This window comes from Phoca vitulina, unplaced genomic scaffold, assembly GCF_004348235.1.
Source record: "Phoca vitulina isolate PV1807 unplaced genomic scaffold, GSC_HSeal_1.0 scaffold67, whole genome shotgun sequence".
NCBI classification, from domain to species: domain Eukaryota; kingdom Metazoa; phylum Chordata; class Mammalia; order Carnivora; family Phocidae; genus Phoca; species Phoca vitulina.
Genome location: NW_022589770.1, coordinates 362845 through 385784, shown reverse-complemented (window position 1 = coordinate 385784; position 22940 = coordinate 362845). Strand labels below are relative to the sequence as shown.

Here is a 22940-nt window from a genome sequence, read left to right as displayed (position 1 = left end):
GGATTTTTCTCCCTTCTTGAAAGTAAATTAAAGTAGATGTCCTCCTAAGCTTAGAAGGAACAGGCTTTCTAAGATTACAGCAGATAGAGGAAATTTAACATTCTAGATAAAAAAAGTGTGAAATGTACTGGGAGGAAAATAAAATTTTTTTGGTGCTACATTGTGCCGTCAATAGGCTCATAGTAATTTCTCATAGCTTCACAGATTTTGAATTGAATTTTTATAAAAATAGCTTTATGAAGATATAATTCACATGCTCTATGCTCTCTATATGCTATATAATTCATCCAAAGTGTACAATTCAGTGACTTTTAGTATATTCACAGAGCTGTGCAAATGTAATTACAAATAATTTGAGAACGTTTTCATTATCCCCTCAAGAAGCCTTGTATCCATTAGGAGTCACTCCCCATTGTCCTCTACACCTTTCCAATCTTAAGCAATTACTTTCCAATTACTTAAGCAATTACTCTTTAGATTTACCTATTCTGGACATTTCATGTAAATGGAATCATATAATATATGGTCTTTTGTTACTGGCTTCTTTCACTTGACATGATGTTTGCGAGGTTCCTTTCCCTTTTTATGGCTGAACAATATTTCCATGGTATGGCTATACTACATTTTATTTATCAGTTCATCAGTTGATGGACACTTGGGTTGTTTCTGCTATTTGGCTATTGTGAATTATGTTGCTCTGAACATTCATGTAGGAGTTTTTTGTGTGGAGATGTTTTCATTTCTCTTGGGTAGATACCTAGAAGTAGAATTGCTAGATCATATGGTAATTCGGTTTAAACATTTGATAAACTGCCAGACTGTTTTCTGAAGGGGCTGCACCATTTTATATTCCTACCAGGAGAGGATGATGGTTTCAGATTCTCCACATCCTGCCAACACTTGCTATTGTGTATCTTTTTTTTTTCTTTCTTTTTTTTATTATAGATCCTATTGGATGTTAAGTGGTATGTCATTCTGCTTTTGATTTGCAATTATGTCATGGCTGATGATAGTTGAATATCCCGGTCTTTATTAACATTTCTTTATCTTCTTTGGATCCTTTGCTCTTTTAGAATTGGGTTATTTGTCCTTTCATTATTGAATTATAAGAATTCTTTATATATTCTGGATACAAATCCCTTATTAGATAGATGATTTGTAAAAAATTTTCCCCCATTCTGTGGGTTGTCTTTCATTTTCTTTCTAGTGTCCTTTGAAGGACAAATACTTTTAATTTGATGAAATCTATTTTTTTTCTTTAGTTGTACTTGCTTTTGGTGTCATCTAAGAGGCTTTGCCTAGTCTAAGGTCACAGAGATTTACTATTATATTTTCTTTAAGAGTTTGATAGTGTTAGCCCTGACATTTAGGTCTAAAAATTTATTTTGAGTTAATTTTTATGTGTTGTGTGAGAAACGGATCCAAATTCATTCTTTTGGATGTGGATATCTAATTGTTGAAATCCACCATTTTTCAAAAAGGCTCTTCTTCCTCCATTGTATTTTCCTGGCATATTTATCAAAAATCAATAGAACATGAATGTAAGGATTTATTCCTAGACTCTGAGTTCTGTTTCATTGATCTGTGTGTTTTGTTGTTACGCCAGTGCCACACTTGTTGGATTACTGCAGCTTTGAAGTAAATTTTGAAACTGAGAAGTTTGAGTCTCAAGCTTTTTTCTTTTTCAAGATCGTTTTGGCAATTTGGGATTCCTCGCTTTCCACATGAGTTTTAGAATCAATTTTACAATTTTGGCAAATAAGCCAGCTAGGATTTTGATGGGATTGTGTTGAATCTGTAGATCTATTTGGAAAATATTACTGTCTTAACAGTATTACGTTTTTTGATCCACAAATGAATTGTGCTTCTCTTTTTATTGTGTTATGCGTAGGGATTGAAATGAACACCTGCAGAGAAATTTTTGTCCATTAACCACCCCTTTACAGTATGACTAATTTTATGTATTTCATATTGGAATAACACATTTCACTCTACAGTTACTTTGTTGTTTATATATTCTACGTTTTAGCTTCTCATTAGAACTGTAAACTTCTTTGGGGCAGGATATATTTCAGAAAAACATTTTTGATTGGTATTTGGCAGGTCATTATAAAAGAGATAGAATATTAGTGGTACTATGAAATTACTACTGACAACAAATGGCTAGCTAACATTTTTTTACGTCTTCAAAGTTATATATATATTCCTGTTATTCTTTTGAAGAAAAACAAAATAATGATTGCATTAGAGATCAATTTCCTTTAGGAGGCATAATAAATACATTCTTTACATTCATTTTAGGTACCAAATCTGATTCCAGTTTTAATGTTCAAATTGGGAAGACCACTGGAACCCGTGTTATATAATGACATCTTGTATACTTTACCTACACTTGGTGTTCACAAGGTTTGTATATTAACCAGTTTGCTTGGGGACAAAAAGAGAGTGAGGCATGCATAATACATTGAATTTTGAGCCCTTAATTTTGCTATGACTGCTACTTCCCTTGTTGGGCCAGAAGTATTTATTATGGTATTTAAGAATTAATTCTTTGAAATCATTTAATAGCCAAATTTTCCCATTGGCTGTTGTCTGAGATTAGGTCTTACACCCCCAGGTTCGCTAGCTAGCCCCTCCCCCAAACTATCCGCCACCTCTGAGAAGGTGGGTCATATTGTCGTTAGCTTCCATTTCGGTCTTTATTCTATAATAAGGGATTTTCACATTCTTTTGGTCACCTTGGGATTACCTACATTTATATTTGTGAAGCCAAAATTTCTTCAATATTTTCTAGGTGTGTATAGGACAGATTCTGCGAGTGATCCAGCTTCTTGGAACCACTCCACAACTAAGAGCTGTCACTCTGCGCTTGTTGACATCTTTGTGGGAAAAGCAGGTAAGCTTTGAGAGAAACTTGTGTATTAAGCATGTTCCTTTCCCCAAAGCAGATTAGTTTTGTCAGGTGTGTGACGGTGCCCTGCTACAGTGGTGTGAAGGCGTGGCATCAGTGACTGCATTCAGAAATTTGGGTTTGGCGTGATGCTTTTGATCTGTAATGCACTTAGTTGTGATGGACTCTCAAAGAGAAATTGAGAATAGAAAAAAAAAAACTTATCTTGTTAATTCTGAAATTTATATTTCCATCTGCGTGGAAAAAGTAATAGAAATATGATTACACGTGATTAGAGCCTTTGTAATTAGGGTGAGATTCAGCCACCTTTTTCTTGTCTTACGAAATGAACAGAAATGGGTCTATAAGAAAATCCCTAGCAATCACAAAAGCATTCTTCTCTGCTGATTAGAAGAAATGCATTATAATTAGCAATGCAAATGTGGGATTTGGAGGTAAAAATGCTGTGTAAAATGATTATTCAACTCAAGTTGGAAAATTACCTTTTTTATGAAATTGCCTTCTTAGGATCGTGTCTACCCTGAACTGCAGCGTCTCATGGCCATGTCCGATGTACCTTCTCTGTCTGTGGGCAGGGAAGTCCAGTGGGAAAAACTCATCGCCAAAGCAGCATCAATCAGAGACATATGTAAGCAAAGGTAAGATGCGCTTAATCCTTGGGAATGGATATCGTGACGCCTTCTTCTGCTTTTAATTTTTTTATTGCAAGCAAGAGACTAGGAATGATAGGCAGAGGATATTTGAGTAAGAATAAATTAATTTTTAGTTCCAGTTTTCTGATAGTAGAACTTAGTATAATTGGATAATAACTTTGAGAAGCAAGCATGTCCTTTATATTTCAGATCTAGCCTTGTATCTAGTTTATAGGACATTTGTATCCTCTTCTGGATAATAATTTATTATTATAATAAAAAATGTGATGCTATGTTTTCTTTTCTTTTTTTTTTTTGTATACTTTTTGTATATCTGAAACCTAAGCAGTGGACTATAGTCAACTGTTTTTTTGTTTGTTTGTTTTTTTTTCTTAAGATTTTATTTATATTTTTTTTGTCAGAGTGAGAGAGAGCACAGGCAGAGGGAGAAGCAGGCTCCCTGCTGAGCTGGGAGCCCGATGTGGGACTCGATCCCAGGACCCTGAGATCATGACCTGAGCTGAAGGCAGACGCTTAACCGACTAGGCCACCCAGCTGTCCCTGTAGTCAGCTGTTCTTTCTTATATTTTCCCTATGTTATGTCTAATTGTTATAAAGGGTTTGAATAGGGAAGATCTCATTTGTGACTCATTGCCTGGAATTTATTACTAGGAATTATTACAAGGAAGGCCTGATCTTGAATCCCCATGTATGCCCTAGAGTTGAGGAAGACGTGAAAGTATTAGGGAGGTGACTCTGCTGTTGTAGTTTAGGGATTAATCCTAAAGCCGGTAACGTGGATGATTCTTGTTTCAAATCTGGGATCAGGATGTATCTAAACCTCAGCAGTTCTGCCTCTTTTCTAAGCTTCAGCCTTTAGCAACACCAGCATAACCTCACTCTACAAGTCACACACATGAAACCTAAGACTTGGGAGTGTGGATTCTCTGGAGCTACTGGAATGGAAAACATTTTAGAGATGAAGGACCATTAGCCAGCATTTTGATTTTCACGCTTAAAGCTCAGCTTCAGGAGAGGTTAAATATCAGAGCAGGTCAGCCTCTGTTGATAACTTATTCAGTATTCCACCTCAAGGTCTGCCAAAATTTTCCAGTTTTGGAAAATGATTACTGTTTGTCTGACAGTGAAACAGTAGAATCCAACCAGGCAATTTCATCAGCTGGTAGTTTGTTCGAGAAAACCATTATATCACTCAGCGGTGACAAGGAAAGCCAAGGATGGACCTGAGCATTTCTTTGAGAAGTTAATATCATTCTGGGGATAGCACACTGCATGTGGAATAGAGAGGGGAGGAAGGGGAGGAGGAGGAGTGAGTGAATCCAGTGTAGTGCCTGCCGTGAGATGGGTGTTTAGTCAGTTATAATTCATGTCATTACTTTTATCATCATCATCGGCATCATTATTGTGATAGGTGTAACCACCTGCGTATCACTGCTGTAATAAATTATCTTCTCATCTCCAGTCCCTGCCTTTGTAGTCAGTGGCTGATACCAGAGCACCCGGCAGGCAGGAATAGCTCTATCTTTACTGATAATCTCAATGAGGTAAGTCAGTTCTTCTCACCATTATTATAGACTTGAATTTTTGTCAATTCAGGCCATAGGATTTACAGTTTAGGGAGAAGAAAATTTGTTAGCAAGTGTCCTCTTGCTTGGATAATATTTCTTTATCAACAATGAGCCTTATGTTACAGCAGGAACGACGATGAGGCAAATCTTGGCAGAAAACATATGTTAGTATTTGAGGGTCAACATTTAATGGACATAAGGGTAAAGAAAAGCACTAATGCTGTTTGTTCAGGCAGAAGTCCTGGGAGGGGGAGTGTGCTCTTTGGCTTTAATCTTGTTTCTAAACTATCGTTTCTTGTAGGCCCTACCAGCATGGAGCGGATATGTTGGCAGCCGCTTCCCAGGTGTTGAATGAATGCACCAAACCTGACCAAGCCACGCCGGCAGCCTTGGTCCTCCAAGGTCTTCACGCGCTCTGCCAAGCGGAGGTAGGCTTCTTAACATTGTTTTGGATCATTTTGAATAAAATATTGTCCAAGCCATAGTAGTTACAAGGATGTAAGTTTAGATTCATTTAATTGAGTGTTTGAGTATTCATTCCCACAGGTTTTTATTTGGGACCTACTTGCCAAATTTTATTTGGGACCTACTTGCCAAAGCAAGACCTACTTGCCAAATTCTTTCTAGAGGGGAGTCTAGAAACATCTGGTCCTGCGGACATTGTCTAGAGGCTAAAGACAACCACTCTGTGTTTTCCCTTGTTCTTATTTTTATTTTTTTTTTGTTAACAGAGTTGGGAAAGTTATGCTCCTAGGAGATCTCTTGAATAAATCTGCTCATTAGGTTTGTGATTAGCACACTGTAGAAGCAGAGGAAGAGGAGAGATTGGCATACACCTGTGGCAGTTTAATAACCAGCAGAAATTATTGTTGGCTCTTAGTGATCAGTTTGGGTAGGATGGATTGTTGTTAGACTTGCACCTCTAAACATTTTCTGAACTTGAGGCTGCTCCCCACGTGACGACACAGCAGAGAGAATCTTAACCATCTTGGAGAAATGGGATAATTATGTCAAAGATCACTGATCAACCTAACCAAAGTTTTTGACACAGTGAGACATACTTAGACAATTGGAGTCTTTTAGTGAAGGAGACTAAGTGGAAATCTCTTAGCGTTGGCAATTATGGTTGATATGATAAGGAATATAATGATATAATAATACAGGCAGTGGGACTCTACTTGTATTTATATGTTCTTGTGCTAAGTACTTTCTATTTATGCTCCTCATTAATTCTGCAATATGAGGATTATAACACCATCTTATAGATGAGGAAAATAGACCTTCGAGGGAGGTTTGCTCAGGATCTTGGTAGGAGACTAAACTACTGTTCTTTTGGGTAGACACTTATTTTAGCAGAGAGTGAGCATCATCACTGTTTAGGAACCAATGTATGCTGAGGACAGTGCTTGTAGACCATGGGCCCAGTGATGGACAAAGCTGTTTGGATTTCATAGCAGAGGGCTGTTACAGCAGGGGTCAACTACACAAAACCAAGGACTTTTGGTTTTTATTGCTTCAGTTAGTCATCTGGAATTGGGAAGTGTCACTTTAATAATGATCTTGCTTTCATGGTAAATAATTCTAAACCTCATTTTGAAATGAGTTTTTTTTTTAATTTATTTTTAAAGATTTTATTTATTTATTTATTTATTTGAAATGAGTTTTTAATAGAAGCTTTGAGAGAAGAGAGAATTCTATACTTTCACCTCCAAATGGTGATCAGTGTTACCATTTTGGAGTATTTCCTTTTCATTATTTTTTCCAAACAGGAATCAAGTCCTTTCCAAAATTAACTTTTTCCCTCTAACAAATGGTAATTTTGTCTTACTGTGTCTGTAATTCCATTGTGTTTTCCACTCATCCTCCGCTGTTACTACATGGCTCTGTTGTTTGTAGATCCTTATTAACTCTTAAGAAATGCTCAGTGTGTGGTGCTGATTCTTCTCATTCCATTTCCTCTAGGATATCATTAACTGTAGTTAGTACTGGAGATACAAAAAATGTCCCGGATGTGGCAGGAAGCGTCTTTGTTTTGGGGCAATGGTGGGACTGTACCTGGTTATACCAGTTACTGGCTTCCTGTCCTTTGGTTAGTTTACTTAACCTCTGAGCTTCTAGTTCTTTAAATGAAGATAAAAGATTACTCAAAAAATAAAAGAAACCTAGCATAATGTCTGCCCACATAGGTGCTCTTTAAATGTGGAGTTTGCTCCTGAAAAATTGGTACACAGTTGGATATAGTGAGTGCCATTAAGGAGGTTCTAAGTAGTTTTTTGTTTTTAATCTTTTCCCGAAAGCTCACATAATACAGGACAGTGACTTCGTTTCTTCCTACAGATGGTACCCTATCCTTCCAATGCGGAAGCTCTTGTTACTTCTTTCAATACTTAAAGGAGACAATTTAGGATTGTTGAAGTCTATTCCCCTAATCCAAACTACTACCCAGAGGATTTTACTAAATAGGACCGAAATCCATTCAGGCTGCTGTATTACAACATAACGTAAACTGGGTAGCTCATTAACAAACATTTATTTCTCATGGTCTGGAGGTTGGTAAGTTTGAGCTCAAGGTGCTGGTATATTCAGTGTCTGCTGAGGGCCTCCATCTTGGTTCCTAGATGGCCATCTTTATAGACAGCTTTAACCTCACATAGCTGCAGGGGCAGGAGAGCTCTCTGGAGACTCTTTATGTGGTCACCAGTCCCAGTCATGAAGGCTCTGCCCTCATAACCAGGTCATCCCCCAAAGATCCCAGCTCCTAAAAACTACCCCCTTGAGAATTACGATTTCAATATACAAATTTTGGAGGGGACACAAATGTTCCATCCACAGCAGCCACTTCGCTTCTTGCATTCCATTCTCTTGTAGAGGAATTGAGACATCATGTCTAGGTATTTTATTTAATGAGGCCTGTGTCTTATTTTCATACCTTAATACTCCTTCTTCTGCTTGGTTAAAGGCATTTCTCTTTTCCATTGTGTTTCATTCCTCCCCGTTGTGTTTCCTTTCGTGTTATGAAATCCAAATCCCATATGGTGTTTTTATCAAAATTACACTTTTAAGGGGCGCCTGGGTGGCTCAGTCAGTTGAGCGTCTGACTCTTGGTTTCGGCTCAGGTCATGATCTCAGGGTTGTGAGATCAAGCCCTGTGTTGGGCTCTGCGCTCAGCATGGAGTTTGCTTGACCCTCTCCCTCTGCTCCTCCCCTGCCCCGCTTGTGTGCACACTCTCTCGATCTCTCTCTCAAATAAATAAGTAAATAAATAAATAAAACCTTTAAAAAATTCACTTTTTAAAGAACTTCAGCTGACAGATTGCAAATGAAATAAATCCACCTTGTCTTTTGAACAAATAGATGTAGCCTTTTCAAATCCTTTTTGTATTAAGATCAGTACTAATAAATCATAAAGCAATACTGGCAATCACTTTAACTTCATTTTTTATAGAGAATGCTTATTTTCTTATCCCTTATTTTTCACCTTTCTTGTCTTAGAGGATAAACTCACTATTTTATTGACCCTTACCAGAGGTACATAGTTATTTACCGTCTTTTCCTTATAGATAGTACAAGTGTCCTGAGTTGTGGAATAATTTTTTTTTTTTGGGTTTGGGAATTTTTGAAACCGACTGCATCACAGTTGATTTTGGCAATCGAAATACTCTTTTTTAAAAATGTTTTGTAATAAATAGCTTTATGTTCGTTTAAATAAGTAGAAATAATCTATTTCCCCTTGATGAACCTTGACAGTGGTAATTGATCTTTGTGTTTTGTTTAAGCCATTCCAAGCTTTTTTTGTATGTGTTCATTATTTGTGAAGCTGCTGCCATTATGTCCTGTGATGTGTGTTGAAGTTGCAAAATACACTCAATTTGGTGGCTCTTGCCAGGACACATTTACTAATTTTGGGCTAATCTTTTTTTTTTTTGCCAGCATGCATTCTTTGAGGCCGTTTATTCTGTCTTCTAATTGATATCATGTGTGAAGCAATTGATGGTTGCCAAGAGTTTCAAGAATGAAAATATTCAGCATAGTTATAAATCTATTTCCCAGTAGCATTTGGTAGTAATTTGTCTATCCACTGCTTTTTAGATCCTTGACTGTCAAATATAATTAAGAATACAGAAAGCTGAAAACAATGAAACTTTAATAACCAATAAGGAAAAGAGTAAAATTGAATAACCCTATCTTTTAGAAAATGCCTCATTTGTAAAACCATTCCCAATTGGATTTCGCTGGGCTTTCCCATCCTTGCCTTTTGTATAGTAAGCAGAGCTCTTTTTCTTAAGGTCGACACTGGACTCCTCAGTTTTAGAATCACAATTATGAAATTAATTTTCCTGGAAGGTCAGATTAAGCCTGCAATTCCTCCTCCTTAATCATTTATCATGGTCTCCAATGAGAGATTGAAAGGATGGATTCCATGTCAAGGCCAACTCTATGAAGGTGAAGATTGTGTTTCCAACGTGGGTTTCTTCTATGCTGCTTTACTAAACAAAACACATAAGGGGAACTTCTAGGAATCTTCGTTAACCGTAAAGACAATTATGTAGTTTCCATTTTGGAACTGGAAAAGAAACTTATTCTTTCCTTAACACTATTGGTATATTGATTCAGGACTTCACACTTTTTTTTTTTTTCTTTTTAATGGTTGAACTACTTTTTACAAGTTACAGCTAATATTTCTGGGGTACCTAATATGAATTTGGACATTTTGTGATAATGGGGATTCATTTTATACTGAAGAAACAGTGGCTCTGGCAATTTAAGTAACTTTCCAAGATCACATGACTCATAAATGAAAGAGAAGTAAAGTAGATCCAATACTCTCTCCAAGTCTGATTTTCTTTTGTTATTTTGAGGCTTCCTTCCTTTGAAAAATATGAGCATTGAAAGAAGTACATTTCTTTGGCTTTAGGCAGAGGGTTTGCCATTTTCAAAGGAAAATTAATATTCATGCATTATCTTTTCCATATTTTTTCCATTCAGCTTTCTCATCTCATCTGAACACTTTTTGCCCCATTCCATCCCCATAATCCTTAATTTTCTTCTTTTTAAAAAAGATTTATTTATTTATTTGAGAGAGAAAGAAAGCTTGTGCATGTAAGTGGGAGAGGGAGCAGAGGGAGAGGGAGAAAGAGAGAATCTTAAGCAGACTCCACGCTGAGAACAGAGCCCTACTCAGGGTTTGATCTCACAACCCTAAGATCATGACCTGAACTGAAATCAAGAGTGGGTCGTTTAACCAACTGCACCACCCAGGTGCCCCATTTCTTTTTGACTTAATATAAAGTTATGTCTCTGAGAAACAATATTCTCTTAAAAAAAAAGTTTTATTAAGCTATAAATCACATACTATTCCTTTCATCCGTTTACATGTTGACAATTTGATGGATTTTAGTATATTTTCAGAGTTCTGCAGCCATCACCATAATCAATTTTAGAAAATTTGACCACAAAAAAACCTTGTACCCTTTAGTTATCACCCCCCAACCCCTCACATTTGCCCTAGCTCTAGGCTCTAGGCAACCATGAATCTCCTTTCTGTCTCTATGGATTTGCCTATTCTGGACAGTTTATATAAATGGAATCATACAATATATTGTTTTTTTGTGACTGGCTTCTTTTACTTAACATGTTTTCAGGGTTCATCAATGTTGTATCATGTATCAGTACTTCATTTCTTTTTATGGTCAGATCATATTCTATATGGCAGTTCTACATTTTATCCATTTATCAGTTAATGAACTTTTGGATTTTTCCCCTTTTTTTGTCTATTGTGAATAATGCTGCTATGAACATTTGTGTACAGATTTTGGCATAGACATATGTTTTCATTTTGGGGAGGTATACACCTAGGAATGGAATTGCTGGGTCACATGCTTACTCTGTGTTTAACCATTTAAGAAATGGCCAGACTGTTTTCCAAAGTGGCTGCGCCATTTTGCATTCCCACCAACAGTGTATGAAGATTTTAATTTCTCCTCATCCTTAGCAACACTTCTTCTTAGCTGCCTTTTCTTTTTTCTAACTGTAGCCATCCTAGTGAGTGTGAAGTGGTATCGCGTAAGGCTTTGATTTGCATTTCCCTGATGACTAATGATATTGAGCGTCTTTTCTTGTGTTTCTTAGCCACTTGTGTATCTTTTTGGAGAAATGTCTATTGTGATCCTTTGAATATTCTCGTCTTCATAGCTTTTAACTAGCCTTGTCAGCCAAGTTACATTTTGTTCCTATAGGAATGATTAGTAAAACAGTTTTGTTCTCATACATCAAAGTAGACTGGGAAATCATGAGCTTTTTTATGGGCCTTTTACTACAGAGAGAGCTTATCAAACCATATGAAATATCAGATAAAGACTCGTATGTTTCATTTTACCACTTTGTCTACCTATTACATTTTCTTTATTTTTAATGAAATTAGCAGAATGTTTTCATTTCAGTTCATGGGAAACTATTAGAGACATTTTAATAATAGTAAGCATCTGTTGTTTTACTGTTTTCTATATAGTAACCATTATATATTACAGTCATTATATTTATTATCTCATTTAATCTTATGAAAAGAAGCCCTCTACATGAAAGGTACTATTTTCTTCTGGGAGGCTGACCATATTTAAATAATTGCCCAAGGTCATATAGCTATCATGTGGTAGAGCCAGGATTCAAATCCAGGTCTGGCTCAATTCAAAGTTATGTCTTAATCACTTTTTTAAAAAAACCCTAGCTTTGTGGAGAGATAATTCACAAACGACCACTATGTGTTTTTGTTAGTCATGTTTGTATTCAGTTGACCTAGTTACGGTGTGATGTTATTGGAGAAATCTTTTTGTGAGCGTGACATTTGGACTCATTTCCCACACTTCTCCATTTCCTTTGTGATTGGTTTACTGCAAGAGTTTATATAATTTAGGGGTTGTATAAAGATCCTAATGAAAAGATGTTTTGAGCTAAACTAGATTAATTTTTAGTGTTTTTACTGATTAAAAATTAGATTTTGTAATTTAAAGATGTGTTGAATGTTTTTATGTCACTTTTAAAGACATTGGTTTTTATAGTATCACATTTACTTTGAATAATGAAAAAAATAGTATCCTTCATCAACTTTTCAGAAAAGCATTTTCATTTTGTTCATTTTCCTTTCCATTGTATTTTTATGCATACATATTTTTATTTCCATCGTCTCTATTTACTTTACATTTTGCTAGAAATATCTTTGATGTTGCTACATAATAAAAAAAATTTTTTTTAAAGATTTTATTTATTGGGGCGCCTGGGTGGCTCAGTCGTTAAGCATCTGCCTTCGGCTCAGGTCATGATCCCAGGGTCCTGGGATCGAGCCCCGCATCGGGCTCCCTGCTCAGTGGGAAGCCTGCTTCTCCCTCTCCCACTCCCCCTGCTTGTGTTCCCTCTCTCGCTGTGTCTCTTTCTGTCAAACAAATAAATAAAATCTTAAAAAAAAAAAAAAAAGAAAGGTGGAATGTAGCTATTTGTACCCAAGTTTCAAACTGTATTATTTGTTATTAGGGCAAACAGTTAAATTGCATCACACTTCATTAACTCCTTGGTAGCGTTTCTTGTTACCATCATTGTGCTTGCTACCAGGAGCCCATAATCCCTTATGTCCCCAAATTACAAGCTGTCATTAATGAAAGGAAAGATCTAAATTGTTTCCTCATAGTGAATTTGCCCAATGTAGTTTTAGCTTTAGGGCTTTGGAGAATTATTAATAAAGGAGGCAGGGGGTGATTTAATTCAGTATGGGTTTTTAAGTAGAAGTTGTAAAAAGTTAGCTGTATTTTTAATTTATATTTTTAATTTTTATTTTTTAAACATTTTATTTATTTGAGAAAGAGAGAGAGTGTGTGCGCACACACAAGAGAGGGGAGGGGCAGAGGGAAAGAGACAGGGACAAGCAGGCTCCCCTCTGAGCTCGGAGCCCAACACAGGGCTCCATCCCCGGACCCCAAGATCATGACCTGAGCCGAAGTCAGACGCTTAACCGACTAAGCCACCCAGGTGCACCTTAATTAGTTTTATTTTTTAATCATTTGTGTATTGTTATTATAAGTGCTTTTAAAGTTCATCTTGTTTGCTTGCGATATTAAATCCAAACTTAAGCTTTTTTTTGGTTTGCTTTTATTTTATATTTAAGAAATGTCATTGTTTTACTTTAGAGATTTATGGGTTTAAATGTACAAGAGATCCTATTTATCTCATAATTTCATGCAGTCTGTTGCCTGTTCCAGAAGATGTGCAAATAGAAAAGGTTGGTAGCCTTTCAGAAGGATTCTGCCAAGTTGTCATCTATTCATTTTCTGGTGAGTAGAGGTGGGGAGGAGAGCAGGGGAGGAGGAAATGGTGTGGCTTACCCCCTAAACCCTGTGGCCACTACCACAGCGAATGGTAGGCAAGGATTCCTTGGGCAGGAAACAAAAAAGTATTCACCTTAAAATAAAAGTATTAACGATTTAAGCCAGGATGTGCAAGGCTCTCTGGATATGAAGATTTATGAGACACTTTTGGCCTAGGAATTCACAGTCTAGTAGGGGAGAACACTGCGTTAAGTACACTAAATGTATTTGAAATTCAGAAATAAGGGAGAGAAGAGATTGATGACAGCAAAGGACTCCTTCCCTAAACCTCACCCAGCAAGTTCCCGTGGCAGAGGGAAAGAACGTCTGGGTCTAGAAGAGAGAGGCTCTGTGGCTCACCTCTAGCTCTCAGTTTTTTTCTTGTTTACAAAGAAAGCTATCTTGTTAAACAGCCCTGTTGAGATACAATTCACATAGTCTACATTTCACTCATTTGCAGTGTACAATTCAGTGACTTTTTGAATATTCACAAAGTTGTACGTCCATCTCCACAATCAATTTTAGAACATTTTCATGACCCCACACCTTCCAGGTGCCCTCCCCCCAGCCTTAGGAAACCACTAATCTATTTTCTGTCTCTATAGATTTGCCTGTTGTGGACATTTCATGTAAAAGGAGCCATATAATATGTGGCCTTTTGTGACTGGCTTTTCATTAGCATAGTGTTTTCCAGGTTCATCTGTGCTGTAGCATGTATCCATACATTATTTTTTATAGCTGGGTAATGCTGCTTTGTGTGGCTATACCACATTTTATTTATCCATTCATTAGGTAATGGACATTTTTTTTTCCCCCACTTTTTGGCTATTATGAATAATTCTGCTATGAACATTCATGTACAAGGTCTTTTTTTTTTTTAAGAATTTATTTATTTACGAGAGAGAGTGAGTGAGAGTGAGTGCACGAAAAGGAGGGGAGGGTCAAAGGGAGAGGGAGAAGCAGACTCCCTTTTGAGCAGGGACCCCCCTCACCCCCCCCCCCACGGCACTCGATCTCGGGACCTCAGGATCCTGACCTGAGCCCAAGGCAGACGCTTAACCGACTGAGGCACCCAGGTGCGCCTCATGTACAAGGTCTTGTATGGACATAGATTTCATTTTTCTGGGTTGTATATCTAAGAGTAGGATTGCTAAATCATGTTTAGCTGTTTGAGTAATGGCCAGACTATTGTCCAAATGAGCTGTATTGGTTTACCAACAACATCTTTCTTTTCTTCTCTCCAAATAATGCAGATACTCCTGGGTAGGCATAGCCACTGAAGCATTATTAGCTGTTACCTACATTCTTACCAAATGTATATGATATGGATAGCCATTTAAGAATAAGAATATAGTAGCATATCTTTGGTCATATAGGAGGGTTGCTAGGAAAGAGGGAGCTGCCCTGGCCAGTTATTTCTTTCTAACATTCTTTGGGGCATTGTTGCCTTGCTACTCAAAATGATTTCATCTGCCTTTGGGAAGTTGCCAACCCTTGCCTTAACAGGTGTCATTTTGACCAGTAATTAATAACAATCCTGAATGGTGTATCGTTTACCATACTAAGGATGTCTGTCTTCATAAAAACCGACATTTCTATAAATCAGAGTTTGAAAACGTATGGCCTATTTTGTTTGATTATCATAGGATTAATATTTTAAATTCTAATATTAATGAAAAATGAAAATATAGGTATCTACTGTCTCTTGGTGAGGCAGGGATATCTTGCAGTACCTGGCTTGCTTGTCCACATGGCAGTGACCCCTTGCTGTTAAGTAGCATTTAGCAGCTTCCTTTAGACGAGTGTGTGCTTTAATTTGCTGTGGTTCCTCTGGCTTCTAGATTTACATTACCTGCCTGACCCAGGTAGTCCTTGCAAGTGTGTCCCTTATTTTAATATTACAAGTAATTTCATATAAGTTTGTCTTTGCTTCAAAAAGGAAGCTGTTCTATGATTGGCTAGTAAACGTGAAAAAAGGTCCACATTGTTGGTCATAGGGGAACACTGCAGTCACTAAAATTAAAAAGACTGTCAATACCAAATATTAGAGAAGGTATGAATGTCTCCTATGTTATTGTCAGGAATATAAAGTGATTAAACCACAGTGGGAAAGTATTTGGCAGTTGTTTTTTTTTAAGATTTTATTTATTTATCAGAGAGAGAAAGAGAGAGAATACGAGCAGGGGGAGGGGCAGAGGGACAAGCAGACTCCCTGCTGACCATGGAGTCCAACATGGGGCTCTATGCGGGGCTCCATGCCAGGACCCCGAGATCATGACCTGAGCGGATGTCAGATACTTAACTGACTGAGCCACCTAGTCGCCCCAGCAGGTTGTTTTGTAAAGGTGAACATAAACCTACTTTATGATCCAGCATTTTCACTTCTAGGTATTTATCTGAGTAAATGAAAACGTCCACAAAAAAACTCCTGTAAGAATGTTCAGTTCAGCTTTACTAATGGTAACATATTTGCAAACAACCCATGCTCATCAGCTGGTCAGTGGGTGAGCAGATAGTGGTGTATTTGTGCAGTGCAATGCTATTCAGCAAGAAAAAGGAATGTACCACTGCTACTCGGGACAGCATGGATGAATCTGAAGAACATGCTCATTGAAAGAAGCCTGTCACAAAAAGTCCATACATACCATTCTTATGAAATTCAAAATTAGGCAAAATTAATCTATGGGGACAAATCAGCGTAGTGGTTGACTTGGCATGGGGAGGAGGAGGATAGAGTAGAAAGGGACCTTAGGAAATTCCAGAGCGTGGTCTATACCTGCACTGGTAATACCGTAGCTATTAGCTCCATGTGACTGGTAAGCACTAGAACTATGGCTAATTCAAAGTATGATATGCTACAAACATAAAATATACAGCAGATCAAAGCCTTATGAAAAACATGTAAAATACCACATTGATAATATTTTTAAAATCAACTCCAGATTGAAATGGTAGTGTTTTGGGTATATTGGGTTAAACAAAATATATTTAAGTTAATTTCATCTGTCTCCTTTAACTTTTTAAAATGTGGTTACTGGAAAATTTTAAATTGAATATGTGGGTCACATTCTATTTCCATGGTGTGTCCATCTTGATCGGGGTGGTGGTTACAACAGTGTGTACATCTGTCAGAATTCATTGAACTATCAGATTAAGATCTGTACTTTTAGGAGTATGTTATACTTTATAAAACAAAACTGTACAAGCTACATTTTTCATGCTAGTTACCATATTTGGCATTCGGCATCCATTATATTCTATGTGAAACTTCACGATCACCTTATAATGTAGGTGATATTTGCTGATGAGTTTAGGGAGTCTAAGTAATATCCAAATTGACGTAGAAATATGTGGTAACGTGGAGATTTGAACACCTTGTGGTTTGACTATAATTCTTGTGCTTTTCCCATTCGATCATGTTGCTTTGCCAATGGTGATGAGAATGTGAGTCTACTTTGGGACAGTTTGTTTTGTGACTAAAACCATTGATTTCTAAACCTGTGCTCTCGGAGGTGGTGAATGAGCCATAACATTTTGGAAAGATAATTCTGCAAGTGCATAGGAATCTAGTAGCATTGCTCCTGAGGTCACAAGGAGGAAAACAACTCGCAGTGTAAAAACATTGCCTGCCATTGGAGGGGCAACAGCTCTGGGGTGTGTAGAAATGAAAATCAATACACTGGGGCGCCTGGGTGGCTCAGTCGTTAAGCGTCTGCCTTGGGCTCAGGTCATGATCCCAGGGTCCTGGGATCGAGTCCCACATCGGGCTTCCTGCTCAGCAGGAGGCCTGCTTCTCCCTCTCCCACTCCCCCTGCTTGTGTTCCCTCTCTTGCTGTGTCTCTCTCTGTCAAATAAATAAATAAGATCTTAAAAAAAAAAAATGAAAATCAATACACTGTCCTGAAAAGCAGGGCTCATTCACTTTTAACATTTTCTCTCTCAAGTCTTGAGATGGGACTGTGAGGCCGGGCTGGCCCTCTGTTTTCTTAATCAGCTGTGAGTCTGTTGTAGCAAAAATTAATAGGCGTTGCAGGATCATGAAGAAAAGCTCTTTCATCTTTCCCAGCTCCAAGAGGGTGTTGTATTTTCAAAGCGAGTCTTGTACAATTGAGCAATAGATAAGGAGGGGAGGGGCCTTTCCTGGGGATTCTTGACCCCTAGAAGAGTTCACTTCAGGCCATTTGTCACAGCAATGATTTTCCCGGAAATACCCTATGCCAAGGTTATGTTTTGGCTATTCTATCCTCTTTTATTGATTTATTTTCTGAAATCACGGGGGAAGGTAGTTGTCCTGCCCTCTCTTCATCATCCCAGCTCTTTGTCTAGCGGCTCCTTCGGAGCACCATGGGGTGGGAACCATTTTCAATGGGACGCAGCAGGTTTGAAAGGTTTTAGGGAGTGAGTGTGGTACAGAAATGGCCAATAGAAATCCTGGATTTTGTTTAAGCATTTTTCAGCGTGATAAATATAATTTAATATGGAAATGTGATCCATTGTCCCACGGCAGGTTTTCTCAGCTGTGTACAGTAAGGATTCTGTCGCCTACTGTGGATTCAGTATTTATTACACTCTGGAACCTCTTTTGTTGTTCTGAGGTTTTGTTTGTGGGGACATTTAAAGGTGGATTGCCTGTTCAACCTTGCAGAGGAGTTGATTAAGTTTAATTTGCTATGCATTAGGGAAGGAATTTGCTGGTCTTTTTGAACTGAGCTCTATGTTATTTGTAGTTGGGGCATGTTTTTTGATGCCTTCAGTTCTTTCTGGGCATGAAAACGCTTTTTGTACATTTGTTGAATCTATTTCCATGCTGAGCTTTTTATATACAGCACAATGACCCTTTGCACTTGCAGTTGTAGTTTGGACTTATTTTTAACTTTAAAAGGACAGCAGGAACTTGCCTTTTATTAAACATTTGCGGGATATTATAACATTTACTTTGTCACCCCATAAGTAGATGTTTCAATATGGTTTTTCATTTTCAAAATAAAATCTTAACTGTGTTATTTTTGTACGGTTCAGCACATGCACGCCATGTGAAATGTGTGGGAAAATAAAAATATTGGTGTTTTTTTTTTCTTTAAATAGAAAAGACTTCAGCTTCCCACTATTTAATTGGTTGTTTTTATTTTTTTTTTTAAAGAAGTATTTGGAGATCATGTCAAATTGAGCACTGTATCATACTTATAATGGGAAATCTTGAATTTGAGGTGTTGAAATTTTGCCATTTCCTGTTTTTGCTTTTCGTTTTCTTTTTTATTAAGTTTTTAATTTTCCTTCCAGTATCGTGAAAATCCAGTGTTATTAGTTTCAGGTGTACGATATAGTGATTCAACAATCCTCTGCATACTCAGTGCTCCTCATAAGTGTATTCTTTAGTCCCCATCACCTATTTCCGCCATCCCCCAGACCCCTCCCTTGTTGCTGCTTTTATACTTCAGTCCTCTTTCCCCTGCCATCTGCCCTTGACCATACCCAGATTTGCTCTGATCTTTTTAAGATGCTTTGAAATATTTATAATCTCAACTTCTGAGGTGACAACATTTAGGAGCTCCTCCTGCCCCTTATATGTGATCTTAATCCCATTTTCTGTCGATGTTGTGCTTAAAGAATTTTCGTAGGAAAGGTTTTCTCTCTTGAATTGGCCTCATGGTCTCTGAGGATTATGAACTGATGTGAGTCGTCTGTGAGCGAACATGAACACTGTTCAGGGTATCCAGCCGTGAGTTTCCGGCTCTCAGTCACAAACCCAGGGCATTCTTTAAAAGATCAAACAAGTTGGACACTGGGAGGGTTTCAATGATGCCAGTTAACATCAGAAGAGCTGGGCTCGGTGGTTGCAAATTGTGCTTATCTGAATTAGTGCCACTGAGCTGGAAATAATAACATGACTAAAATGATGCTGATTGTGCGCCATTCTGCCATTCCCGTGAATAAAATATATTGGTTTGAGCTTATACAAGGGGTGGGTAAATGGGGGGTAAATGGGGACATGGGGTGTAGAGAGGGAATTACTGAATCAGGGTAGTAGACCAGATGGCATTAATGTTTGAAAGGCTTTCTGGATTTTGCAGTCTTACTGAAAGCATTATTTGGGTACCTTCCAAGAATTTAAAATGTTTATTTCTAAAAAGATTTTATTCATTATATATCCTTAAATGACCCAGAATTAAACTTTTATCAAAAATGACGTTGTCATCTGTGGTGCTTAAGCTCATCTCTGTGCCATATAAATGTACTGATGAAAAACAGAAGTATCTCACCCTCTTATTGCCTCAGATGAAACATCGCTAAGAGGCTCATTTTTGGAAACACTGTTTCCAGATTACACTTCACCTGGACTAGATGATGAAACTCACGTGTTAGTGAAAGGCAGTTAACTTGCTTCGGAAATATTTGGGATTGAGACCCTAAGAATTTGGTAAGTCTCCACCTAGGTACACAATTACTCAGAATACCTCTGTAACATGCATGCAAATCCAGAAGTAATATTTCAAGGAGATAATATATGCACTCTAATTCTTCAGTTTTAAGTTTGGGAGACTTTTTATCATTTCTAGTTAAGGATTTTGTTAGTCAGTGGACTATACTATTAGTTGGATGTCATTCTAATGCTTTTTTTCATGTTTTGAGTATACGTTACTTTTATGATTTACATGACTTCTTACTATCTATAGATCCTGTGGTCTGGTTTTTGAGCTTTATGAAAAGCTGGGCCGACGTTTTCTCACAATAGCAAGGTGGGATGCATTGCCCTGGGTTCTAATTCAGCATTAATGGCTTAGATATTCTCAGGGGAACCATTCTTTTTTGCTTCAGAGCCCTGCCACACTGCCTCTACTTTTATAAGTGGTCATTTGAGCAATTAGCTTGCTTAAACAGACTGACATGGAATGACTTTGGTCTGAAATGGTCGAAACACAGGTCCAATAAAAGAATGTCACTGACTTTGTTTCATTATGTTATACTTAAAACTTCAGTTGGAGTATAGTTCCTTCTCTTTCAGTTTGTTGGCTTAGCTACTGTATCCAAGTTACGGACTTCACAGAAAAATGAAGGGTGGTAGTTTTTAGTGTGTAGGGTAGGGTCTTCAAAAGTTGGTGGAAAGCTTGTGCTACTAAATCAGAATCTCTAGAGATGAAATCTACGCTATTTTTTTTTTTAATGAGTTCTCCAGTGACTTTGATGTGCAGTGAAGTTTGGGACCAATGTCAAGAGCAGTGGTCTCTAAAGTGGATTGTGTGTAAGCCTACCCATGAGGTCGAGAAATGCGATCTCCAAAAGAAACTCTGTACCCGGGGCGCCTGGGTGGCTCAGTCATTAAGCGTCTGCCTTCGGCTCAGGTCATGATCCCAGAGTCCTGGGATCGAGCCCCTCATCGGGCTCCCTGCTCAGCCAAGAGCCTGCTTCTCCCTCTCCTTCTGCTGCTCCCCCTACTTGCGCTCTCTCTGTCAAATAAATAAATAAAATCTTTAAAAAAAAAAAAAAAAGAAAGAAACTCTGTACCCATTAGCAGCCACTCTCAATTCCCTGTGAGAAAAGCACAGTCCTTGGCAACCACTTTCTGTCTTTATAGATTTGCCTCTTCTGGACTTTTCATGTCAGTGGAATCATGCAGTGTGTAGCCTTTTGTGTCTGGCTTCTTTCACCTAGCATAGTATTTTCAGGGTTCACAAAACTTCACTCCTTCTTATGGCTGAATAATATTCCATTGTAATGGCTATACCACATTTCATTAAATCCATTCATCAGATGATGGACATTTGGATGATTTCTACTTTGTGGCTATTATGGATACTGCTCTGAGCATTCGTACACAAGTTTCTGCATGGACTTAACGTTTTCAGTTCTCTTGATACATATGGAATTTCTGGGTCATATGATAACTCCTTTTTAATTTTTTATGGAATTGCCAAAGTATTTTTCCAGGTGGTTGCGCCATTTTACATTCTTCCCAGCAATGTATAAGAGTTTCCATTTTTCCACATGCTCACTGACATTTGTTACTGTCTTTTTTATTGTTACCCTATGGGGTATGAAGTATCTTTCTGTGGTTTTGATTGCAGTTTCCTGCCGATTTATGGTATTGAGCATCTTTTCATGTGCTTATTGGCAGATTATATTATTTACAGTATTTTGTACTGAGATTGGGAGTGTCTCTGAGAAATATATATTACATAGAGGTTGAAAAGTTATTGAACTTTTGGGCTGCCTGGGTGGCTCAGTCAGTTAGGTGTCTGCCTTCGGCTCAGGTCATGATCCTGGGGTCCTGGGATTGAGCCCCACGTTGGGCTCCCTGCTCAGCCAGGAGGCTGCTTCTCCCTCTCCCTCTGCCCCTCCTCTGCTTGTGCTCTCTCTCTCTCTCAAATAAATAAATAAAATCTGTAAAAAAAAAAAAAAAAAAAAGTTATTGAACTTAAAGATGTTTTACCTTTTCCTTTATTGAGAATAATTTTTTTTTAAGGATTTTATTTATTTATTTGACAGAGAGAGAGACAGTGAGAGAGGGAACACAAGCAGGGGGAGTGGGAGAGGGAGAAGCAGGCTTCCCCAAGCAGGGAGCCCGATGCGGGGCTTGATCCCAGGACCCTGGGATCATGACCTGAGCCGAAGGCAGACGCTTAACGACTGAGCCACTCAGGCGCCCTGAGAATAATTGTTTCAAGTTTTCTTACTTTGCCTAATATTTTCCTTCTTATCGTTCATGTATATATCATATGAATAAATATACATATATGCTGGTGTGCTTTTTTTTTTTTTTTTAACCAGTAGAGCTGTACAAACAAGCATGTTTATAGGTCACTGGATTAGAGGTTGCTCTTGTGTAACATATGGTAAGATGTCTTTCAAAAGTGTCATCACAAGCCATCTTTATGAAGAGGTCTGTTAAGATGATCCTTTTTCTCAGATTTTTTGTTATATGATATAGAAACGCTTTGAAGGGGGGCACCTGGCTGGCTCAGTCGGTAGAGCATGCGACTCTTGATCTTGGGGTTGTGAGTTTGAGCCCCACATTGGGTGTAGAGATTATTTAAAAAAAAAAACTTAAAAAAAAGAAATGCTTTAAAGGAATAAGGAATTGACTGTAAAGAAACTAGGCTATAGCATTCACTTTGATTAGGAGCAAATAGCATTATGGTAATAACCACAAAGACAAGGAAAACAACCATTCCGTTTACTGAGTGCCCGTTGTGGTCAAGGCACAACAGTAAGTATAACATACATTATCTCATTTAATTATTACAATATTTCTGTGAGTTTGGTGGTCTTGTCCCTATTTTATATGGGAATAAGCTAAGACCCATAGAGTATAAGTAATTTTCGCAAGGGCACAGAGCTAAGAAGACACAGAGTTGGGATTTGAATGCAAGGCTAATCCCTTGCCCTTTATTCAATATCATATCATATGTCATTCTTGTTACTTCTCTTCCCATCCCCCACCCCATACTCCCTCCTACCC

General features: G+C 37.8%; 1 protein-coding gene across 7 annotated transcripts in view; it reads left to right on the top strand.

The window, feature by feature from the left end:
• FOCAD (focadhesin) overlaps positions 1-22940 on the top strand; it is a 303113-nt gene that overhangs the window by 139290 nt on the left and 140883 nt on the right. For all 7 annotated transcript variants that reach the window (XM_032392329.1, XM_032392330.1, XM_032392331.1 and 4 more), the window contains 4 exons: positions 2302-2406; positions 2795-2896; positions 3419-3549; positions 5434-5560. In XM_032392329.1, the coding sequence (XP_032248220.1) occupies positions 2302-2406; positions 2795-2896; positions 3419-3549; positions 5434-5560 (465 nt within the window). The remainder of the gene's footprint in view (positions 1-2301; positions 2407-2794; positions 2897-3418; positions 3550-5433; positions 5561-22940) is intronic.